This window comes from Scyliorhinus canicula, unplaced genomic scaffold, assembly GCF_902713615.1.
Source record: "Scyliorhinus canicula unplaced genomic scaffold, sScyCan1.1, whole genome shotgun sequence".
Classification (NCBI taxonomy): Eukaryota; Metazoa; Chordata; class Chondrichthyes; order Carcharhiniformes; family Scyliorhinidae; genus Scyliorhinus; species Scyliorhinus canicula.
Window position 1 is genome coordinate 2,401,532 of NW_024055499.1, and position 23,295 is coordinate 2,424,826.

The window sequence follows — 23,295 nt, forward strand, 5'->3', positions numbered from 1 at the left end:
TCTGTGCAGGTTGTTTTGACTGAGTGAATCGCCTCCCACGCATGGAGCAGTTAAACAGCCTCTCCCCAGTACCCGCTCCACACATGTGGGCGACACAGTAGTTTAGTGGTTAGCACTGTTGCTTCAAAGCTCCGGGTCCCAGAATTCCCGGCTTGGCTCACTGTCTCTGCGGAGTTTGCACGTTCTCCCCATGTCTGCGTGGGTTTCCTCCGGGTGCTCCAGTTTCCTCCCACAAGTCCAAAAATGTGTAGATTAGGTGGATTAGCCATGCTAAATTGCCCTCAGTGTCCAAAACGTTTAGGTGGGTTTATGGGTTAGGTTGGAGGTATGGGCTTAAGTCAGGTGCTCTTTCCAAGGGCCGGTGCACTCGCTGTGCCGAATGCCCTCCTTCTGCACTGTAAATTCTATTATTCTGTTTCAGTGTGAACTCGCTGGTGTTTCTGCAGACTTGGTTTTCTTTTAAATTTCTTCTCACAGTCAGAAAATGTAAAAGGTTTCTGATCAATATGAACAAGTCGGTGTGTCATCAGGTGGGATGACGGAGTGCATTTCATGTCACACACGGGGCAAGTGTACGGTCTCTGCCCAGTGTGAACTCGCTGGTGATGCAGAAGCTGGGTTGAAAAAGTGAATCCCTTCCCTCGGAGCAGGAGAACAACCTCTCCCCAGTGAGAGAGCGTTGGTGTATCAGTAAGTTCTTTCTGCTTTTAAAGCTCTTCTCACAGTCAGAACATTTAAAAGGTCTCTGATCAGTGAACAAGTTGGTGTCTCAGAAGGTGGGATGAACATGTGAATCCCTTCCCACACATGGAGCAGGTGAACAGCCTTTCTCCAGTGTGAGTGCGTTGATGTATCAGTAAACAGCTTTTACTTTTAAGTTCATCTCACAGTCAGAACAATTTAAACGGTCTCTTGTCAGAGTGAACCTGATGGTGAGTTTGGAGGTTGGCTAAAACATAAATCCCTTCCCACATTCCAGACAGGTGAATGGCCTCTCCCCAGTGTGAGTACGTTGATGCCTCAGTAAATCCCTTTTAATTTAAAGCTCTTTTCACAGTCAGCACATTTAAAGGTCCCTGATCAGTGGTGAACAAGTTGATGAGTCAGAAGGTGGGATGAACAAGTGAATCCCTTCCCACACACAGGGCAGGTGAATGGCCTCTCCCCAGTGTGAATGCGTTGGTGTCTCAGTAAATCCTGTTTACTTTTAAAACTCTTCTCACAGTCAGCACATTTAAACGGTCTCTGATCAGTATGAACAAGTTGGTGTTTCAGGAGATGGGATGACAGAGTGAATCCTTTCCCACACACAGAGCAGGGTGAATGGCCTTTCCCCACTGTGAATACGTTGATGAGTTTCCAATTCAGACGGGGTAATTGATCCCATCCCACAGTCCCCACATTTCCACGGTTTCTTCATGGTTATCGACAGGTTATCAGTGTAGGTGGGATGCAGATTTGAGGTCACTATCAGATCAGCCGCGATATTATTAAATGGTGGAACAGGCTCACGGTGCTGAATGTCCTTTTGCTGCTTCTTGATTCCTTTGGCGCAAATGTCCTTATGTCTCTCAAACTTGGTTCATCAGTTGAAAGCCAGAGTAAGATGTCTTTCTGATGTAAATGCTGAATTTTTTTTCATGCTGTGTGATTGGTTAAAGCTCCCGAAAGTTCACTGTGGATAATTACTTAGATGTCTGTGTCTCGGTGCTTTTGCAATCACAGTGATATCTGAATATTTTTCACAGAGACAAAACAGACAAACATTTACTCCTTCCACGTTGAAAGGCCGGTCACATCGCGACATGATGTTTGCATCTGCAAATATTCTGTAAAAGGAGATTACATTGAATTACTGTGAATATATAAGACACAAACAGGCCATTCTGAACAGATTCTGCTGCTGTCCATACTTGGCACACATCTCCGACTGCCACACCTATCAAATCTCAGCATTTCAGCTGATTTTCAGATTCATTTTCTCTCATGTGCTTGTCCCGTTTCCTTTTGAAAACATCTCAGCATTTTCCTCTACTCATTTCCATGGTAATGAGTTACACATTCTCAACAGGTGAGTAAATAAATTATTTTGAATTGCCTCCTTGGATTTATTCGTAACTATCTTGTATTCGTGACTCGTTGTCTATTGATCGTCCCTGGTTTTGGACTATCTCACATCATCCCGCTCCAAACTACTGATAATGTTAAAGATTTCTATTAGGTCACTGCTTAATTCCAGATTTTCGACAGAAAAAAGGCTCCACTCCATTTAATCTCTGCTGAGAGCTGTAATATCATGTTGCAAAAGTCATCACTATCACTGCAGGATAGAAATCACAAAGAGACAAACCTTTGTTGTGTGTAAATTCTCCAATTCTAACCCCCTTTTTAAAGGAGTTTACAAAAACCATCACTGTCAGTCCAGGATAGAAATTCTGAAGAGACAATTCTAGTTCCTCTGGAACATTTTTTCCTCTCTTGTTCCCCCAAAGCTGTAAATGCCCGTCCCACACACTCTCCCTCCTCCCTGAACTGAAATCCAAACCCAGCTCACCATCTGCAACATTTCTTTCCTCCGCTCCCAGTTTTCTCCCTCCCTCTCCTCTGCCTGGGTTCAGTTCTCCAGCTCCTGTCTGCAGACTGAGAATAAAACCAATGGGGTCTTATGGGGGGTTTGGGTTCTCACCATTGTCCCCGCTCGCGGCGGCTCATATTCAGCCTCTGAGAGCCGCACATACTGTCACTGCGGCTGCGCTCAGCCCGGAGCAGCACCGCGCATGCTCCGCACAGAGAGGCCACCTCCGGGGGCGGGACATTCACACGCCTGCGCGTTCTGGCTCCTGTGATGGAGATAGGTCGTATTCATCCGCGCCTGGCATTCCGGTTAGCCTTATCCGCCATTATTCATTTACGTTCCTCAGGGTGATGAAATTGCTTCCGGCACCTTTTGATTCAGTTCGGTGTTTGCACCGAATGGGGCGGCGGCATCGGTGTTTTTTCTCTGATCGGCCCCTGTTAACGACTGTTATCTGTTGAGAGGGCGATCGGCCGCAGAGCGCCAGCGCAGCCGCCATCTTGCTCAGATGCAACAGGGCGCATGCGCGGGCACACAGGAACCGGAAGCCGGAAGAGAGAATCTCGTGAATTTCTCTTCAGGACTGGAAGTGAAATTCCTTGGAAATGCCTACAGAAAGAGGAGGATTTACTGACGGGAACTTCAAATCAAACATCACATCATCATCTGACTGAGTTACTCGATTCATCAGGACATGAATATCATTGGGAGGTAAAATAGTTTGTCTGTTCTGTCTGAGGACAAAGATTTCAGATATCAGAGTGACTGGGAAACTTTCAATGAAATGATTGTCACGAGTAGGCTTCTAATGAAGTTACAGTGAAAGCCCCTAGTCGCCTCTTTCCGGCGCCTGTTCGGGGAGGATGTTACGGGAATCGAACCGTGCTGCTGGCCTACTTGGTCTGCTTTCAAAGACAGCGATTTAGCCTTGTACTAAACAGCCCCTATGACCATTCCAGGTTAAATTTGAGACGAATTACACCGATCACATTGGGGAAGTTAAATAATTTGCTGTTGTACTCTTATGTAGGCAGGTAAATTTCAAAATTACCATATTTGCATACATGACAGCTAAACTGGGCAAACTGCTGACCTTGTTAGTAGTGAGAGTTACTATCCGGGATTTTATCAAAGTTTGTTGTTCCTGTTGCATTTCATTCAGCTCATCGTGGCTACAAAGTCGGTATTCAGGCTAATCTCAATTTCCAGATTATGAGGGCAGCATGGTGGCGCAGTGGTTAGCACTGCTTCCTCAGGGCGCCGAGGTCCCAGGTTCGATCCCGGCTCTGGGTCACTATCCATGTGGAGTTTGCACATTCTCCCTGTGTTTGCGTGAGTTTTGCCCCCACCTCCCAAAGATGTGCAGGGTACGTGGATTGGCCATGCTAAATTGCCCCTTGGAAAAAAATAATTGGGGACTCTAAATTTATAAAAAATAAAATAAAATTCCAGATCGTCGTCTATAGCTTTTTAAGTTACATCAATTTAGATGGCTACTTTTTAAATGTTATGAGGGTTTCTGCCATCAATTTCAGGCAGCATGTCACAGATTCCTCACCACCCTCTAAACCTCCTTGTCCTTCCCTAAATCCCTGCTCCCTTTTATATGTATCCCTCAACCAAAGAGAATAGGACCCTTCCTATCAAATCTATTTAGATCCCTCAGAATATTAAAAAATATAAATTTATATTTTTTTCCAATTAAGGGGCAATTTAATTTTGCCCAGCCACCTAACCTGCACATATTTGGGTTGTGGGGGTGAAACCCACACAGACAGTGGGAGAATGTAGTAAACTCCTTACAGACTGTGACCCACGGCCAGGATCGAACCCGGGTCCCCAACCACTGTGTCACCATGAAACTCCAGAATTTTATATATTTCCAATAATCTTTATTATTGTCACAAGTAGGCTTACATGAAATGAATGAAATGAAAATCGCTTATTGTCACGAGTAGGCTACAATGAAGTTACTGTGAAAAGCCCCTAGTCGCCACATTCCGGCGCCTGTCCGGGGAGGCTGGTACGGGAATGGAACCGTGCTGCTGGCCTGCTTGGTCTGCTTTAAAAGCCAGCGATTTAGCCGAGTGAGCTAAACCAGCCCCATTAACACTGCAATGAAGTTACTGTGAAAATTCCCATAACCACACTCCGACACCTATTCGGGTATACAGAGGGAGAATTCAGAATGTCCAATTCACCTCACAAGCATGTCTTTCGGGACTTGTGGGAGGAAACCCACACAGACACTGGGAGAACGTGTAGACTAGGCGCAGACGGTGTCCCAAGTAGGAATTGAACTCTGGGACCCTGGCGCTGTTAAGCAACAGTGCTAATGCTGTGCTACCGTAAACAGTTCAACTCAATGTTCTCAGAATAAAGAAGCTGAAGTGCCCAACGTGGGTCTTGAACCCACGGCCCTGGGATTAAGACTCCCATGCTCGACCGACTGAGCTAGCCGGGCTTTCATTTTGGTCTCCCTTCAGTCTTTTCTGTTCCAAAGAAAACAGCCCCAGTTTATCCAAACTTTCCTCCGAGCAAACATTGGCAATTTTTGGTCAATGTTCTGAAACCTCCTCTGTGCTCTCTTCAGTGCAGTCTTCCTGTGCACAGGAATCTAGCTCTGGCCTAACTAGTCCTGTCCTGCCATTTATCATGTAATCCTTTGCCTTGTTTTCCTCCAGCTTCCTTCTTAATTCTCAAGTGTTCAATCATTTTGTGTCACAGGTAAACTTCTTCCTCATGTTCCTACATTTACTTTCAAATCAATGATGTAACCAGGAGTGAAGGGCCCAGTACTGATTCCTTGGAAACCGGCACTGGAAACAGCCCATTGATTTTCTCTATTCTTTATGGGATGCGAGTGTCACGGGCAAACCAGCTTGGTTGCCCATTCCTAATTGCCCTGAAACTGAGTGACTTGCGAGGCAATTCAGAATTAACCCCATTTCAGTGAGTTGGCCAGATCAGGTAATGCCGGTGCAGACTCGATGGGCCGAATGGTCTCCTTCTGCACTGAAGATTCTATGATTAATTCCGACCTTGGGACACTGTCTCTGTGGAGCTTTCCTGCGTCTGCGTAGATTTCCTTTCCGGGTGCTCTGGTTTCCTCCCACAGTCCACAAATGTGCAGATTAGATGGATTGGCTGTGCTGAATTGTCACTGGGAGGTCTTATGGGGATAGGGTGGGGAGTTCCCCAAGGTAGGATGCTCTTTCAGAGGGTTCTTGCAGACTCGATGGGCCGAATGACCTCCTTCTGCACTGAGGGAATTCTATGATTCTACATTGGATCCAATGATGTGTTCGCTCACACACACTGCAGCCTGACTCTTATTATGGGAACATACACTGTGTTTGTTACTCTGAAAGTGAGTGAATCCTTTGCTGTTTCCCCTCTGTGCCCCATCTCCACTATTATTGTCTGATTGTCCCACTGAGACTCTCACTGTTATTATTGGACAATCAGCGAGTCAGCCTGAGCCTGTGGCCGCTCTCACCATCTGTAGCCGTCACAATGCCCGGGTGATTGACGGCAGCTCCGGACCAATAGGAGGTGGAGGGGCAGGACTGGAGGACCGACCGAGAGCGGCTGGTCCTCCAACGAATCGGAGTGAATGAGGGGCGGGGCCCGCTGTGATTAAAGCATGCGCAGTGTGGGTAATGGCGAAGGAGGAGGGCAGAGTCTTCAGATCGGAAATTGGTAAAAGGCGTTTAACAATATGGAGGGAGTGAGAGATCGCGGAAGTGGGCGGAAACGTTATGTAAAGCTGTTGAAAGCCGCAATCCTCGGAAAAGAGTTTCTGGCACCCCGTTTCTACCGAGCAGAACTGCAACTCATCATTTTGGTGGTTAACGGCCGCCATCTTTATTGAATGTGAATCAGGGCGCATGCGCGTTTGTTCAATGAGTGGGAGGGGCTTGTTCCCCATTGTTCAGAATGGAGACAACTTGTCCATCAAACTGAATTAGTCTTTGAGTCCCAATGTCTTATTGATGGGGCAAAGCGGTGGCAGAGATGGAAAGAAAAGGAAGCCAATCCTGCTCTCCGGATTTCACTGGCTCTTTGGATATCCTGCCCCAAAAAGCTCTGCGGCTCTGTTCAGCCACATGAAAACCCTGGGTAGAAAATCACAACCCTCAGTCGACATCACCCTCAAATCAGGGGACTGCTGATGACAATGAGGGTCAGTGTGCAGCAGGAAGGCATGAGTGGTCATCCTGGACCCAGCAGCAGGAGGGGAGAATGTTGTGAATTTCTATCCTGGACTGACAGTGATTAATTCTGGAAACTCCTTTTACAGGGGGTTAGTAGGGGAGGATTGACACACAGCAAATTCAAACCAGGAGAAATATTTATCTTTCCCGAATTTCATTTCTGGACTGACAGCGATGCCTTTGTAAACTTCTTTCACAGGGGCTTAGAAAAGGATTCGCGGACAGGAAACTCACAACCAATCCTCACATCAAATTCTGACAGCACCATTCGGGTTATCAGGACCTGGAGATTATCGACCTTTGTGTGTAAGCATTGAGTTCCAGATCATTACCACTCACTCTGTAAAATTTCTTCCTCATATCCTCCCTGTAGATCTTGTTCACAATCTTAAATCTATGTCCCATAATTCTTTTATAATCTACTGACGGGAACAGATTGATTTATCTTTTTTCCGGGTTTGCTGTTGTTGTTTCCGGTGCCTGGGTCATGCCAGATGGTCCGTCCAGATTTCACTCCGTTATTGTGTATTTATAGCGGTTGAAGGGGCTTGGACCAGTCCATTTCCAGATCCAGTACTCAAGTGAAGTCTCCGCCAAGCATTGATTGATGCGTATCCAGGTCTGGGATGGATCCCAACAATATTTTTACAAATGCCACATCGTCCCAGTTAGGGACTTAGCCATTCACCAACACCACCAATGTACCCGCCAATGACCCACTGACCACCACATATCTCCCATTAGTGTCCGCAATGATCCTGGTGACTGAAAGAGGGATCTGTTTATTGATTAGAATTGCAGCACATCGAGCCCTTCGTCAAAGCCCGAGTGAAACACTTGGCTCACCCCTCCGCAGTCTGGTCTGATCTCTAACCACACCCCCCCCCCCCCATCTCACTCCCATTCACCAGCTGACTGCTGGCAGGGAAACTCCTCTCAGGACAACAAGAAAATAGAAACACCAATATTGCCCACTTTGAGGATAAAACATACTTCCTTTCTAGACTCAATTTCCAATGAGGCGCCCCTCCCAATAGATCTATGTTGTCCTTTGTAAAGACAATCTCTCTTTAACCCCACACAGAGAAACAGATTCTATCAGAAAATGTCAAAACCTATATCGAGGATATCACAACACCCATTCCACCCCACAGGGAACATAGATCTTGTCCAATACAGATAACTGGACCCAGTCCATGCTTTACAATAAAGGCATTCGCCTCCACTAGTATCACGAAATGGAAGTCTTTGGACTCATTTGCCACCCACAGCTTTGCCGGGTAAACCACCGCGAATCAAACTCCTTTCTTACATAGAGCAGCCTGAACCTTATTAAAGGCCGCTCACTTCCTCACCAGCTCGGCTTCCATATCCTGGTAAATCCTCACTCGGATAACTGAGTGTATCCCTTCCCATACTTAGCAGGTGAATGCTCTGTCGCCGGTGTGACTACGGTGATGAATCTCCAGCTCACATGGGGACCTGAATCCCTTCCCACAGTCCCCACGTTTCCAAGTTTTCAACATGCTGCTGGTGTCCTTGTCCCTCTCCACGTTTGACAATCAGTTGAATACTAAATAGTAAACTTTATTAGTGTAACAAATGGGCTTATATTAACACTGCAATGACGTTACTGTGAAAAGCCCCAATCGACACACTCTGGCGCCTGTTCGGGTACACAGAGGGAGAATTCAGAATGTCCAAATCACCAAACAAGCACGTTTTTTGGGACTTGTGGGAGGAAACAGGAACACCCGGAGGAAACCCACACAGACACGGGGAGAACGTGCAGTCTCCGCACAGACAGTGGCCCAAATCGGGAATCGAACCCGAGTCCCTGGCGCTGAGAATCAACAGTGCTACACACTGTGCTACCGCGGCGCCCTTGTCTCCACAGAGAGCACGTGTACGGTCTCTCCTCTCTCTGGATGGTGTGATGTTTTTTCAGACTGGAACTGATTAAAGCTCTTTCCACAGTCAGTTCAATGGAACACTCACTCGAGTCGAGTGTGTATTGGGTTTTTTTACAGTCACACTTATCTTGAAAATGTTTCCTACAGACAGAACAGACAAACATTCTTCTTCTACATTCACAGGCCAATGATATTCAGGTCCTGATGAATGGAGTGATTCTGTTAATCTTGATGTGAAATTTGATTTGAGTTTCTATCTGTAAATCCTCCCCTTCTAATCCCCTATAAAAGGAGTTTACAAAGTCATCACTGTCAATGCAGGATAGAATTCGCAAAGAGACAAACCTTTCTGTTGGGTTCAGTTTGTTGTGTGCAAATTCTCCAATTCTAACCCCCTGTAAAAGGAGTTTACAAAAGCCATCACTGTCAGTCCAGGATAGAAATTCTGAACAGGCAATTCTAGTTTCTCTGGAACATTTTTTCCTCTCTTGTTCCCCCAAAGCTGTAAATCCCCGTCCCACACACTCTCCCTCCTCCCTGGGCTGAAATCCAAACCCATCTCACCATCTCACTCCCAGTTTTCTCCCTCCCTCTCCTTTGCCTGGGTTCAGTTCTCCAGCTCCTGTCTGCAGACTGACAATAAAATCAATGGATCTTATTGGGGGTTTGGGGCCTCCAGCGGGTGTTTGTGAAACCACCCCGCCCACCTGCCAGGGTTTCCTTCCTTGCCATCGGAGAGACCTCTGATTTATTGTTCTCCCTTGTCGTCCAGGTCTCTCCCTCAGCTTGACATATTTATTTGTCTGGTTAAAAGGATGGTTTCTTTCCTAATGTTCACAATTAAAGGGGTGGGTTCCCCAGGAGATGGCTGGCATTTCAGGGGACATTAAATTAACAATCGACAGAGATGTGTCTAGTGTTGTTACATGGTACAGATTAGATATATTATTTACCGTTCTGTAATAAAGCAAATGTATTATTATTTCTCGCCTTGTAATATAAGACTGTGGTTACGTTATAGATTTCCAGTCATCTCTTCCCTCAGAGGGTTGTTAGTCTTTGGATTTCTCTTCCACAGGGAACAGTTGTATCTGGTGGCATTGAATATATTGAAGCACAAGTTTGACAGATATTTTATTGACAATGGAGTTAAGGGTTATGGGAAACGGGTAGGAAAATAGAGAGAAAGCTGCGGTGAGGAGGGATCTCTTCACTCGAGGATGTGGTGAAGCTTTGGAATTCTCTACCCCAGAGGAATGTGGAGCCTCAGTCATCAGATATGTTCAAGACAAATATTGATAGGTTTCTAGATATTGAAGATATCGAGGGATATGGGGACCGCATGGGAAATGGTGCTGAGGTAGATCGGCCAAGGATCTCATTGAATGGTTAGCAGACTTGGTGGGCCGAATGGCCTACCCTTACTCCTATTTTAATCCCTGTGTCCTGGTCAGGAAGCAGTGAGCTGAGGTTGAATCTGTCAATCAACATGAATCAGCACCTTCAGGAGAATTGGGAGGGTGAATGTTAGATACAGCAGAGTGAGAATGGGGTGGGTTGGGGGGGGGGGGGGGAGGTGGGGATGGAGATTTACAGCTTTTGGAGAACGAGAGAGGCAATAATGTTCCATCGAAACTAGAATTGTCTGTTCTGAATTTCTATCCTGTACTAATTGATGACTTTCGTAAATTGTTTTTAAAGGATATTGGAAGAGGAGGAATTATAGACAGATTTCTCAAACTCACTCGATTCCTTCTGATCTGAATATCATCGGCGAGAAGAAGAAATGTTTGTCCGATCTGTGAGCTTCAAAACATTTTTTAATGTGAGTGTGACTGGAAAAGCACCGAGACCCACACAACACAGACCCGAGTGAGAGTGTTCCACTGAACTGATTGTGGAAAGAGCTTCAACCAGATACACAGCCTGAAAAACATCACACCATTCACAGTGAGGAGAGACAGTGCACATGTTCTGTGTGTAGATAAGGCTTCCACTGATTGTCCAATCGGGAGAGACACGAGGAGACCCAAAACATGGAGAAACCGTGGAAATGTGGGGACTGTGGGAAGGAATACAGAGTCCCATCTAAGCTGGAGATTCATCGCCGCAGTCACACTGGAGAGAGACCGTTCACCTGCTCTCAGTGTGAGAAGGGATTTGCTCAGTTATCCACCCTGCAGGCACACCAGCGAGTTCATACTGGGGAGAAGCCATTCACCTGCTCTCGGTGTGGGAAGGGATTCACTCGATTATCCACCCTGCAGTTACACCAGTGGGTTCATACTGGGGAGAGGCCGTTTACCTGCTCTCAATGTGGGAAGGGATTTATTGATTCATCCACCCTGCAGACACACCAGCGAGTTCACACTGGGGAGAGGCCATTCACCTGCTCTCAGTGTGGGAAAGGATTAATTGATTCATCCACCCTACGGAAACATCAGCGAGTTCACACTGGGGTGAAGCCATTCACCTGCTCCCTCTGTGGGAATGGATTCACACAGTTATCCAACCTGCAGAGACATCAGCGAGTTCACACTGGGGAGAGGCCATTCACCTGCTCTTAGTGTTTATAAGAGATAGGATGTATAATCATCTGGAAAGGAATAATTTGCTTAGAGATAGTCAACATGGTTTTGTGAAGGGTAGGTCGTGCCTCACAAACCTCATTGTGTTCTTCGAGAAGGTGACCAAACAGGTGGATGAGGGTAAAGCAGTTGATGTGGTGTATATGAATTTCAGTAAAGCGTTTGATAAGGTTCCCCACGGTAGGCTATTGCAGAAAATACAGAAGCATGGGATTCAGGGTGATTTAGCAGTTTGGATCAGAAATTGGCTAGCTGATAGAAGACAAAGGGTGGTGGTTGATGGGAAATGTTCTGACTGGTGTCCAGTTACTAGTGGTGTACCACAAGGATCTGTTTTGGGGCCGCTGCTGTTTGTCATTTTTATAAATGACCTGGAGGAGGGCATAGAAGGATGGGTGAGTAAATTTGCAGATGACACTAAAGTCGGTGGAGTTGTGGACAGGGCAGAAGGATGTTACAAGTTACAGAGGGACATAGATAAGCTGTAGAGGTGGCAAATGGAGTTCAATGCAGAGAAGTGTGAGGTGATTCATTTTGGAAGGAATAACAGGAAGACAGAGTACTGGGCTAATGGTAAAATTCTTGGTAGTGTGGACGAGCAGAGAGATCTCGGTGTCCATGTACATAGATCCCTGAAAGTTGCCACCCAGGTTGAGAGGGTTGTTAAGAAGGCGTACGGTGTGTTAGCTTTTATTGGTAGAGGAATTTAGTTTCGGAGCCATGAGGTCATGTTGCAGTTGTACAAAACTCTGGTGCGGCCGCATTTGGAGTATTGCGTACAATTCTGGTCGCCACGTTATAGGAAGGATGTGGAAGCATTGGAAAGGGTGCAGAGGAGATTTACAAGGATGTTGCCTGGTATCGAGGGAAGATCTTATGTGGAAAGGCTGAAGGATGAGGCTGTTTTCGTTAGAGAGAAGAAGGTTAAGAGGTGACTTAATTGAGGCATACAAGATGATCAGAGGATTAGATAGGGTGGACATTGAGAGCCTTTTTCCTCGGATGGTTATGTCCAGCACGAGCAGACATAGCTTTAAATTGAGGGGAGATAGATATAGGACAGATGTCAGAGGTATGTTCTTCACCCAGAGAGTAGTAAGGGCGTGGAGTGCCCTGCCTGCAACAGTAGTGGACTCACCAACACTAAACGCATTCAAATGGTCATTGGATAGGCATATGGACGATAAGGGAATAGTGTAGAAGGACTTTAGAGGGGTTTCACAGGACGGCGCAACATCGTGGGCCTACGGGCCTGTACTGCGCTGTAATGTTCTATGTTCTAGTGTGGGAAGGGATTACATAGAAACATAGAAAATAGGTACAGGAAGAGACCATTTGGCCCTTTGCTCCTGCTCCGCCATTCATTATGATCATTGCTTATCATTCAACTCCATAGCCTAATCCCGCTTTCCCCTCCATATCCTTTGATCCCCTTTGCCCTCAGTGCGATATCTAACTGCTTCTTGAAAACGTACAATGTATTGACCTCAACTATTTCCTGTGGTAACAAATTCCACAGTCTCACCACTCTCTGGTTGAAGAAATGTCTCCTCATCTCTGAACTCAGTGGTCTACCCCGCATCCTCAGACTGCAACCTCTGGTTCTGTACACTCCCACCATCGGGAAAATCTTTGCCACATCTACCCTGTCAAGTCCTGTTGGAATATTATAGATTTCTATGAGATCCCCCATTCTTCGGAACTCCAGCAAATACAAACCTAACTGATTCAATCTCTCATACGTCTGTCCCACCATCCCAGGAATCAGTCTGGTAAACCTTCTCTGCACTCCCTCTTGAGCAAGAACATCCTGCTTCAGATAAGGAGGCCAAAACTGCTCACAATATTCCAGGTACGGCCTCGCCAAGACCCTGTATAATGACAGCAAGATATTCCTGCTCCTGTACCGCCTGCTGTAGCTGCATGTTTACCTTCAGTGACAGGTGTACGAGGATACCCAGGTCTCGTTGCACATTCCCCTCTCCTAATTTATGGCCATTCAGCTAATCGTCTGCCTTCTTGTTTTTGCTACAAAAGTGGATAACCTTGCATTTCTCCATATTTTACTGCATCCTTTCATTTGCCCACTCACTCAACTTGTGCAAGTCACAAAGAAGGATCTCTGCAACCTCCTCACAGCTCACCCTCCCACGCAACTTGTGTCATCCGCAAATTTGGCGATACTCCATTTTGTTCTCTCATCTAAATCGTTAATATATAGGGTGGCGCAGTGGTTAGCACCACTGTCTCATGGATCTGAGGTCCAATGTTCAATCCTGTCCCGGGTCACTGTCCATGTGGATACAAGTTCTCCCCTTGTCTCCGTGGGTCTCACCCCGCATAACCCAGTGATGTGCAGAATAAGTGAATTGGCCATGCTAAATTGCCCCTTGATTGGAAAAAAAGAATTGGGTACTTCAAATTTTTTTTTAAATCATTAATATATCTGGTGAATATCTGGGGTCCCAGCACCGATCCTTGCAGTTCCCTACTCGTCACTGCTTGCTATTTTGAAAAAACCCCATTAATTCCTCCTCTTTGTTTCCTGTCTGCAACCGTTTTTCTATCCATCTCAGTACACTACCCCTAATTCCATGTGTTTTCATTTTACACATTTAATCTCTTATGTGGGACTTTGTCAAAAGCCATCTGAAAGTCCAAATATACCACATCCACTGGCTCCCCGTCATCAACTCTACCAGTTACACCCTCGAAGAATTCCAGTAGATTTGTCAAGCATGATTTCCCCATCATAATCCATGCTGATCCTGCCACTGGTTTCCATGTGCTTTGCGATAAAATCTCTGATAATGGTTTCTAGAATTTTCCCTACTGCCGATGGTCTAAAATTCCCTGTTTTCTCTCTATCTCGCTTTTTAAATAGTGTAATTATATAAGACACCCTCCAATCACGACAGCACGGTAGCATTGTGGGGCAGCACGGTAGCATTGTGGATAGTACAATCGCTTCACAGTTCCAGGGTCCCAGGTTCGATTCCGGCTTGGGTCACTGCCTGTGCTGAGTCTGCACATCCTCCCCGTGTGTGCGTGGGTTTCCTCCGGGTGCTCCGGTTTCCTCCCACAGTCCAAAGATGTGCAGGTTAGGTGGATTGGCCATGATAAATTGCCCTGAGTGTCCAAAATTGCCCTTAGTTTTGGGTGGGGTTACTGGGTTATGGGGATAGGGTGGAGGTGTTGACCTTGGCTCGGGTGCTCTTTCCAGGAGCCGGTGCAGACTTGATGGGCCGAATGGCCTCCTTCTGCACTAAATTCTATGAACTATGAATCTGCAGGAACTGTTCTAGAGTCTATAGAATACTGGAAGATGACCACCAATGCACCCACAATGTTTTGAGCCACTTCTTTAAGTACTTTGGGATGCAGATTATCACACCCTGGGGATTTATCAGCCTTCAATCCCATCAATTTCACCAACACTATTTCTCTAATATTGATCTCCTTCAGTTCCTCTCATTAAATCCTGTGTTCCCCAACATTTCTGGTATCTGATTATTGTCCTCATTTGTGAAGCCGGAACCAAAGTGTGTATTTATTTGCTCAGCCATTTCTTTGTCCCCTATTATACATTCCCCTGTTTCTGACTGAAAGGAACCTACATTTGGCTTCACCAATCTTTTCTCTTCACATTCCTATCAAAACCTTTACATTTCCTGTTTTATGCCATTCCCAACATCACCACTGCAGTTTGGGGTCTATATACGATGCCCACTAACGTTATTGCCCTTTGGTGTTTCTCAGCTCTACCCATACAGATTCCACATTGCCCGAGCCAGTGTCCTTCCTCACTATTGCATAAATTTTAACCAGCACTGCCACTCCACTGCCTTTTCCTTTTTGTCTGTTCTTCCGAAATACTGAATATATTCAGTTCCCATCCCTGGTCATTCTGCAGCCATGTCTCCATCACCCCGATTATCTCACACCTGTTTATGTCTATTTGCGCGATTCACTTGGTTATGCCGTCTGCAGTCACACCAGGGAGTTCACACTGGGAAGAGGCCGTTTGCCTGCTCTCAATGTGCGAAGGGGTTAAGTAATTCATCGCACTTTCTGAGACACCAACAAGTCCACAACAGATTGGGTTACGGGTATAGGGTGGATACGTGGGTTTGAGTAGGGTGATCATGGCTCGGCACAACATCGAGGGCCGAAGGGCCTGTTCTGTGCTGTACTGTTCTATGTTCTATGTATGTATCTAGCTTTATGTTCAATGGATTAATGCTGTTCACCTCAACCACTCGCTGTGGGAGTGAGTTCCACATTCTCACCACTCGCTGGTAAAGAGGTTTCTGCTGAAATTCCTATTGGATTATTGAATCCCTTCATAATCTGAAAGACTTCAATCAGGTCACCCATCAGTCTTCTCTTTTCTGGAAAAAAAATCACCCCCAGCCTTTCCTGAGTGTTAAATGCTCTCAGTTCTGTATATTATGAATCTTTGTTGCACCTTATCCAGTGTCTCTATTTCCTTTTTCTTAATGGAGATCACCAAGTGTACACTGCTCCCAGTGTAGTCTAACCCTGAGTCCAAACAAGTTGGACATTTCCTCTGTGCTTTTCAATTGTACCCTTGAGTGGAAACCTATATATGGGCTCCACACTTTAGGAAATATGTGAAGTTCTTAGAGAGGGTGTGGAGGACATTTACGAGAATGGTACCAGAGATGAGGGACTCCAGTTAGTTGGAGTGACTGGAGCAGCTGAAATTTCTCTCCTGAGATCACAGCATCTGGAGGGTGGGGAATGGGGCCATTCAGCCCTTTGGGACCGTGTTGGCTCTCTGTGGAGGAAGCCAGTCTGTCCATTACCTCGTTCTATCCCCAAATCCCTGTGGGTTTATTTCTCTCAGTGCCCGTCCAATTTCATATTGAAATCCTTCCATCATCTCTGCATCTCCTACCCTCATAGGCAGTAGGTTCTTGGTCGTTACCACTTCCTTTACATGTACACAAGGCTGCTAGAGCACAGAGGAGTCTATTTGGCCCATTTTTCCCATGCAAGCTCTTTGTCCAGCGACCCATTTAATCCCACAGTTCGACTATTTTGTTTTCTTTTTCGGAATGCAACAAATTCCCTTTCGGAAGTTACAGTTCAATGAGATTCTAGCACCATTTATGGACAGTGCATTCCAAATCACAACAACTCGCTGTGTTTTACAACAAATAATTGCCAGTGTTTATGTAGTTACATTGTGTACCTTGTGTTGCCCTATTATGCATTTATTTTACCTTATTTTCATGTACTTAATGATCTGTTGAGTTGTCGCATTCTTGGTACATGTGACAATAAACAAAATCCAAATCCAACCGCAGTTTTTCCAACCTAACATTGCAACTATAATCCCTCATCCCTGGAACCATTTTGGTAAATCTCCTTTGCACTGTCTCAAGGACCCTCACATCCTCCAGGCTGTGTGGTGATCACTGGTTTGCACCGACCCAGATGTTCTGTCTTCCTGTCTGTGATGTCATCGCGCACCCACAATTGCACAGTGACATCACCCCCACTCCCCGGGTGACTCCTCAATGGTGTCACTAACAAGACCAACAGCAAATATTGCCAAACCCCAGTTGGTGAGATTATAACGTTTGAGCTTCTTGAACCGCTGCAGTCTGTGTGGTGAAGGTGCTCCCACAATGCTGTTAGATAAGGAGTTACAGGTTATTCACCCAGTGATGATGAAGGAACAGCGGTGATATATGTCCAAATCATTATGCACTACTCTATTTATATTGCACAGTAAGAAGTCTTACAACACCAGGTTAAAGTCCAACAGGTTTGTTTCAAACACGAGCTTTCGGAGTGTTTGAAACAAACCTGTTGGACTTTAACCTGGTGTTGTAAGACTTCTTACTGTGCTCACCCCAGTCCAACGCCGGCATCTCCACATCATGGCTATTTATATTGAGCCTTTAATGTAATAAAACATTCCTCGCTATTTCACAGAATTGTTATCAAACAACATTGACACGAGCCACAGAAGCAGATATTAGGGCTGATGGCCAAAAGGTGGATCAAAGAGGTAGGTTTGAAGGGATATCCTAAAGGAGGAAAGTTAGATTGAGAGGCGGAAAGAGTTAGGAAGGAAATTCCACAATTTATGGCCTTGGGGAAAATGAAGGTGCAGCCAAAAATGGAGGCACAGTTAAAATCAGAATGTTCAGGAATTCGAGGAAGTGCAGATATCCCAGAGGGTTGTGAAGCTGGAGGAGATTACAGCGGTCAGTCAGTGAGCATAGGGGTGATGGGTGAACAGGATTTGGTGTGAGGAAGCACACAGGCAGCAGAGTTTTGTTGGACCCCCAGGACTACAGGGAGAATGAATCTGGGAGGCTGGCCCGGCGTGTGTAGGATAATAGAGGTAACAGAAATGGATGGGAGTTTCAGCAATAGATGAACTGGGATTAGGGTGCAGTTGGGTGAAGTTCCTGATGTGGAAATGGTGGTCTTGGTGATGGGGATATGTGCTTGTACACTCACCTTGGGCTGAAATATTATTCTGAAGGTGTGAAGAGTTTGTGTCAATCTCACTCAGTTGCCAGGGAGAGGGTTGGAGTTGGTGTTCAGGGAGTGGAGTTTGGAGCGGGGACTGAAGACAATGACTTCATTTTCCCAGTATTTAAATGGAGGAAATTCCCGTTCCTCTTGTACTGGATGTCAGACTGGTCAGGGTGGTGTGTGATTTTGATGGGAACTTGTAGGCGATGGTGTTAACGTACATCACAAAGGGAGACACATTGGCGTAGTATTATTGTCACTGCACTTGTAATCCAGAGACCCAGGGTAATGCTCTGGGGAAATGGGTTTGAATCCCACCAGACAGATGGTGGGATTTGAATTGAGTAAAAATATGGAATTTAAAAAAGTTTAAAATGACGACCGTGAAACTATTGTTGATTGTTGTAAAAACCCATCTGGTAAATGTCCTTGAAGGAAATCTGCCATCCTTACCCAGCCTGGCCTCCATGTGGAAGCACCAACAGCAATGAGGCTGAGTCTGAAATGGCTGAGCTCTCAGCTCTTTCTTGGTGGTGGGAGAGCTTCAGAGTTTGGAGATTCTAAGTTCTGTTTGAGTTGAAGACATAAAGGACAGAGTCTTGTGTAGATCCACACTGGGTGGGAGGTTCTCTTCCCTGAAGGACATCAGTGATCCAGCTGGGGTTTTGTGACAATCCAGCCATTTTCATGGTCACTTTTTCCCAGTGTCGGCCCCACAAATGACCAGGTTCATTCAGCTCAATTTCACAACCTGCCTTTGTGTTTTTGTGGGTTCTCTCACTACCTGTTTTCTGTTTTAAATCAATTTCACAGGATGTGAGATGGGGATTTGTTGGGAAACTCGAATCGAACATCGCATCAGGATCCGACAGTCACCCAATTTGTGACTTTATATCATCCAATTCCGAACATGGAAGGAAAAAGCATCGTTCACAGTGGGGAGAAACTGTTCACGTGCTGTGTGTGTGGGCGAGGATTCAGTCGATCATCTGGACTGTCAAAACATAAATGCAGTCAGACCAGGCAGAAACCGTGGAAATGTGGGGAATGTGGGAAGGGATTCAGATACCCATCTGAGTTGGAAACCCATCAACGCAGTCACACTGGAGAGAGGCCGTTCACCTGTTCTGTGTGTGCCAAGGGATTCATGAAGTCAAAGAGCCTGGTAAAACACCAGCAGATTCACACTGCAGAGAAACCTTTTCAGTGTCCAGAATGCGGGAAGTGCTTTAAAGGTTCCAGCGAATTGATGTCCCACCAACGTGTTCACACTGACGAGAAACCATTTAGGTGCTCTCACTGTGGGACTGGGTTCAAATGGTCATCTCAACTCACCGTACACCAACGCGCTCACACTGGGGAGAGACCTTTCAAATGCTCAGACTGTGAGAAGTGCTTCAAAAGTTCCTGGGAACTTATGCGACATCGACGTGTTCACACTGACAAGACACCGTACAGGTGCTCTCACTGTGGGACTGGGTTCAGATGGTCCTCTCAACTCACTGTACATCAGCGCACCCACACTGGGGAGAGGCCATTCACCTGCTCCGAGTGTGGGAAGGGATTCCCTCGGTCATCCCACCTGGTTATACATCAGAGAGTTCACACTGGGGAGAAACCATTCACCTGTTCCCTGTGTGGGAAAGGATTCACTACCTTATCTAACCAGCTGGTACACCAGCGCACTCACACTGGGGAGAAACCATTCACCTGTACCATGTGTGGGAAGGGATTCATTGAGTCATCCGCCCTGCTGACACATCAGCGCACTCACACAATGCTGGGCCCATTCACCTGCTCCAGGTGTGGGAAGAGAGTCACTACCTTATCCAGTCTGTGGACACACCAGCGGGTTCACACGGGGGAGAGGTCATTCACCTGCTTTGTGTGTAAGAAGAGATTCACTCACACATCCGCCCTGCTGAGACACCAGCGACTTCACGAGTAACAATAGTGATTGAGCTTTGCTGTTAATCACATCCAGGACTGAACTATGTTCATTGGGGGCTGTTTCTGCTGTTGGTAATGAACCCCAGCCAGTTATAGTAGCTAATATTGTGGATAAAAGTGAAATAAGTCAACTTTCTATTTTACACACATCATGTTGAATCTTTTTAATATATCTAATACAAGTTAGATATGAAATGTTTTGAAATGTTCTCCCTCTTTCCTGTCTCCTCCATCCTCACCTCCAATCAGTGCGAGACAATCCGATCTGCTGCCTCTGCGGGTTTCCTCACTTCCACCAATCCACACGGACAAACATCTCTCTGTGTCCACTTCCTTCTCCATCCAGCCTCCCCCCACATACCAGTGAGTACATACTGCAGAGAGAGGGTTTAAATGCTGAGACTGTGACAGGAGCTGTAAAACCCACATTCACTGATGGTTCACCAGCGCAGTCACTCCGGTTCCACTCCATTCATCTGCTCTCAGTGCAGGAAGAGGTTCAGCCGTTGGTCCATCCTGCAGCAACACCAGTGAGTTCACACCGGGGAGAGGTCATTCACCTGCTCCATGTGTGGGGAGGGATTAACTGATACATTCAACCTGTTAACACACCAGTGAGTTCACACTGACTGAAGATATTCTAAATGTCTGGATTGTGGAAAGTATAAAATACACTAACAAGAGACTGTTCAGAATCTCTCACAGTGGGACTGGGTTCAGGTGATCATGTGGACTCGGTGTCCGCCAGCACACTCACACTGGGCAGAGGCTGTGCATCTGTTCCATGTGTCGGAAGAGATTCGCTCAGTCATCCCACCTCAACACACATCCACTTGTTCAGCTTTCAAAGTTCTGAGTGTGAACAGAGATTTAAAATCAATCGGATCTGCTGGCACACAAGCACATTCACACGAGTAAGAGGCTATTCGCCCACTCTGTGTGGCAAGAGATTCACTTAGTCATCTCACCCACCGAGACACCAGCAAATTCATGGTGATTACAGGGGTTGGATTCTGCTGTTAATCACATCCAGGAGTGAACCATGTTCATTCCGACATTTGGGGTTTGTTTCTGCTGATGTTAACAATTCTAGTAACTGGAATGAAGTTTAATATTCAGGATTAATGTCAAATAAATCAACTTTGTTTAAATCTGTTGTGTATTTTGTCTTTCCCACCTAAGTGGTTAACTTTACCTGTCTGGAGCTCAGAAAGGACAATCTGGGGTTGGATCACACAGCTGGAACAGAACTTCAGCCTGGACACAGTCCTTCAGGGTCACACTGAGAGGGACAAACAACACGTTGGTCTTTCTCAGCTCTCCACTGACAGCGAAGTCCCCGTGTGGGTTAATCCTGAGATGTGTAAGAAACGTGTCCAGCCTCTCGCTTCCATGATTCAGAGCTCCTAGACACGGAACAGAAGCTCCTTTACAACTGTTCAGAGTCAGGAAGAACAATGGTGAATACTGGAAATGTGCTGTCAGATCGGAGATTGATGTAAAACGGATCTGTTCCTGACTGAAAGTGAAACGGCAGCTTTACTATTTACAGACTGGAAGCTTAAAGATTTAAAATGTCTGAATCTGCCAATGTAAGGTAATAAAATCAAATTTCATATGGAACCTTTAACAATCTCTCATACTCAGTAGCTGTGATCAAATTAGTGTTTATTATAGGTCCAGAAAAACCGTTCTTTCACCTTCCATTTGCTTCAAATGTCGTGGAAACTGACAGTTGGAATGCGTCAATATTTGAAAGATATTTACAAATAATTTCCGGGTTTCTTACAGTTGGGATCTTTCTCTGTTCTGTCCCGTCGGTGTTTGATAATAAACTTTCTCCTGTGAATATCCAGCTGGAGCTTTGGGCCCTCATCTCTTTCCTTGTTCACCTTGCTGACTCTAAACATTGAATCTTGTGGTTTCAGACACCAGATAATCTAACTCCCAGCAACAGATTGTCTTTTACTGACAGTCAGACCCACGCAGAATCTCTGGCTGTATTTCTTCAGAAGCTGCTTCTCAGTCACAGCTCCAGGATCCCAGGTTAGATTCCCGCTTGGGTCACTGTCTGTATGGAGTCTGCACGTTTTCCCTGTGTCTGCATAAGTTTCCTCCGGGCGCTCCGGTTTCCTCCCGCAAGTCCCGAAAGACATGCTGTTTGGTGAATTGGACATTCTGAAATCTCCCTCTGTGTATCTGAACAGGCGCCGTAATGTGGCGACTTGGGGATTTTCACAGTAACTTCATTGCAGTGTTAATGTAAGCGTACTTGTGACAATAAAGATTATTCTAAAAACTAAAATTCAACTAACTGCTTTTCTGCAAAATGCCTGCTACCTTAGCTCCTTCCATTAATTACATCACCTTACCAAGCTGAAATCTAATTTACTCCACAGGGAATCTCCTTACTCCAAACAATTTTTACAATGCCTTAATTACACCTCTGGCTCCCAAAATCTTTCGAACCTTAAAAACACTACTGCAGCAGTCTCACACACACACACTAACCCAGGCCTTTAACCCTTACTGCACCATGACTGCAGCAGTCACACACACACTAACCCAGGCCTTTAACCCTTACTGCACCATGACTGCAGCAGTCATACACACACTAACCCAGGCCTTTAACCCTTACAGCACCATGACTGCAGCAGTCACACACACACTAACCCAGGCCTTTAACCCTTACTGCACCGTGACTGCAGCAGTCATACACACACTAACCCAGGCCTTTAACCCTTACTGCACCATGACTGCAGCATTCATACACACACTAACCCAGGCCTTTAACCCTTACTACACCGTGACTGCAGCAGTCATACACACACTAACCCAGGCCTTTAACCCTTACTGCACCATGACTGCAGCAGTCATACACACACTAACCCAGGCCTTTAACCCTTACTGCACCGTGACTGCAGCAGTCATACACACACTAACCCAGGCCTTTAACCCTTACTGCACCAAATACCTATAATACAATCTATCTGAAATACACTCATCACAGGCCCATTGTCCAAATGTCTAATTGACGTAATGAAATCCTGTAGAGTTCTCTCTGGGACAGGCACCTATCAATATGTTTTGAAAAATAAACCACTGGTTTATGTTTTCATAGTGGCTGCAAAAGCTTGGAACTCAGTTAATGAAAAGGACACAAAGTGACACAGCCTTAAACTAATACAGAAATTACAAAGTCATTTCAGATATAAAATTTATACCAAGTGTGTGTAAAATCAGTGCTTAAAGGTGATCAGTGTGTGAATGCTGAGAGAGCAAAATACAGCATGATATATTCAATAAATACATGTTGGTAAGTAATAGGAGTTTAAATAACTAACGAACTATGAAAACTAACTGTAGAACTTAAATTCTTTAAGTTCACAAACCAAAGGTGGTTAGATACTGTGACAGAAAGTACTGCTTCTTTCCAGAAACTACAAGTTAAAGGTTAAACTAATTTCAGACACAAGGTTGAAGGTTTGAAACCTCAGTTTTCTTCACACAACAGGCCTCAGACCGAAATATAA

At 45.6% G+C, this 23,295-nt stretch overlaps 1 protein-coding gene and 1 non-coding gene across 8 annotated transcripts; one reads left to right on the forward strand and one right to left on the reverse strand.

Moving 5' to 3' along the window:
- The first annotated feature begins 3,150 nt into the window (after positions 1–3,150).
- LOC119960417 (zinc finger protein 239-like) lies at positions 3,151–21,392 on the forward strand. 7 transcript variants are annotated; one of them, XM_038788134.1, is made up of 2 exons: positions 3,151–3,286; positions 18,626–21,392. In XM_038788134.1, the coding sequence occupies exon 2, from the start codon at positions 18,723–18,725 to the stop codon at positions 19,758–19,760; it is 1,038 nt and encodes a 345-aa protein (XP_038644062.1). In that variant the 5' UTR covers positions 3,151–3,286; positions 18,626–18,722; the 3' UTR covers positions 19,761–21,392. The 7 variants fall into 7 exon arrangements, with proteins under 7 accessions (XP_038644062.1, XP_038644063.1, XP_038644060.1 ...); XM_038788135.1 differs by lacking the exon at positions 3,151–3,286 and adding an exon at positions 7,046–7,098; XM_038788132.1 differs by lacking the exon at positions 3,151–3,286 and adding an exon at positions 10,478–10,530.
- Positions 4,967–5,039, reverse strand: trnak-cuu. The gene has a single exon. It is a non-coding gene; the product is annotated as a tRNA-Lys (tRNA).
- Positions 21,393–23,295: the final 1,903 nt, after the last annotated feature.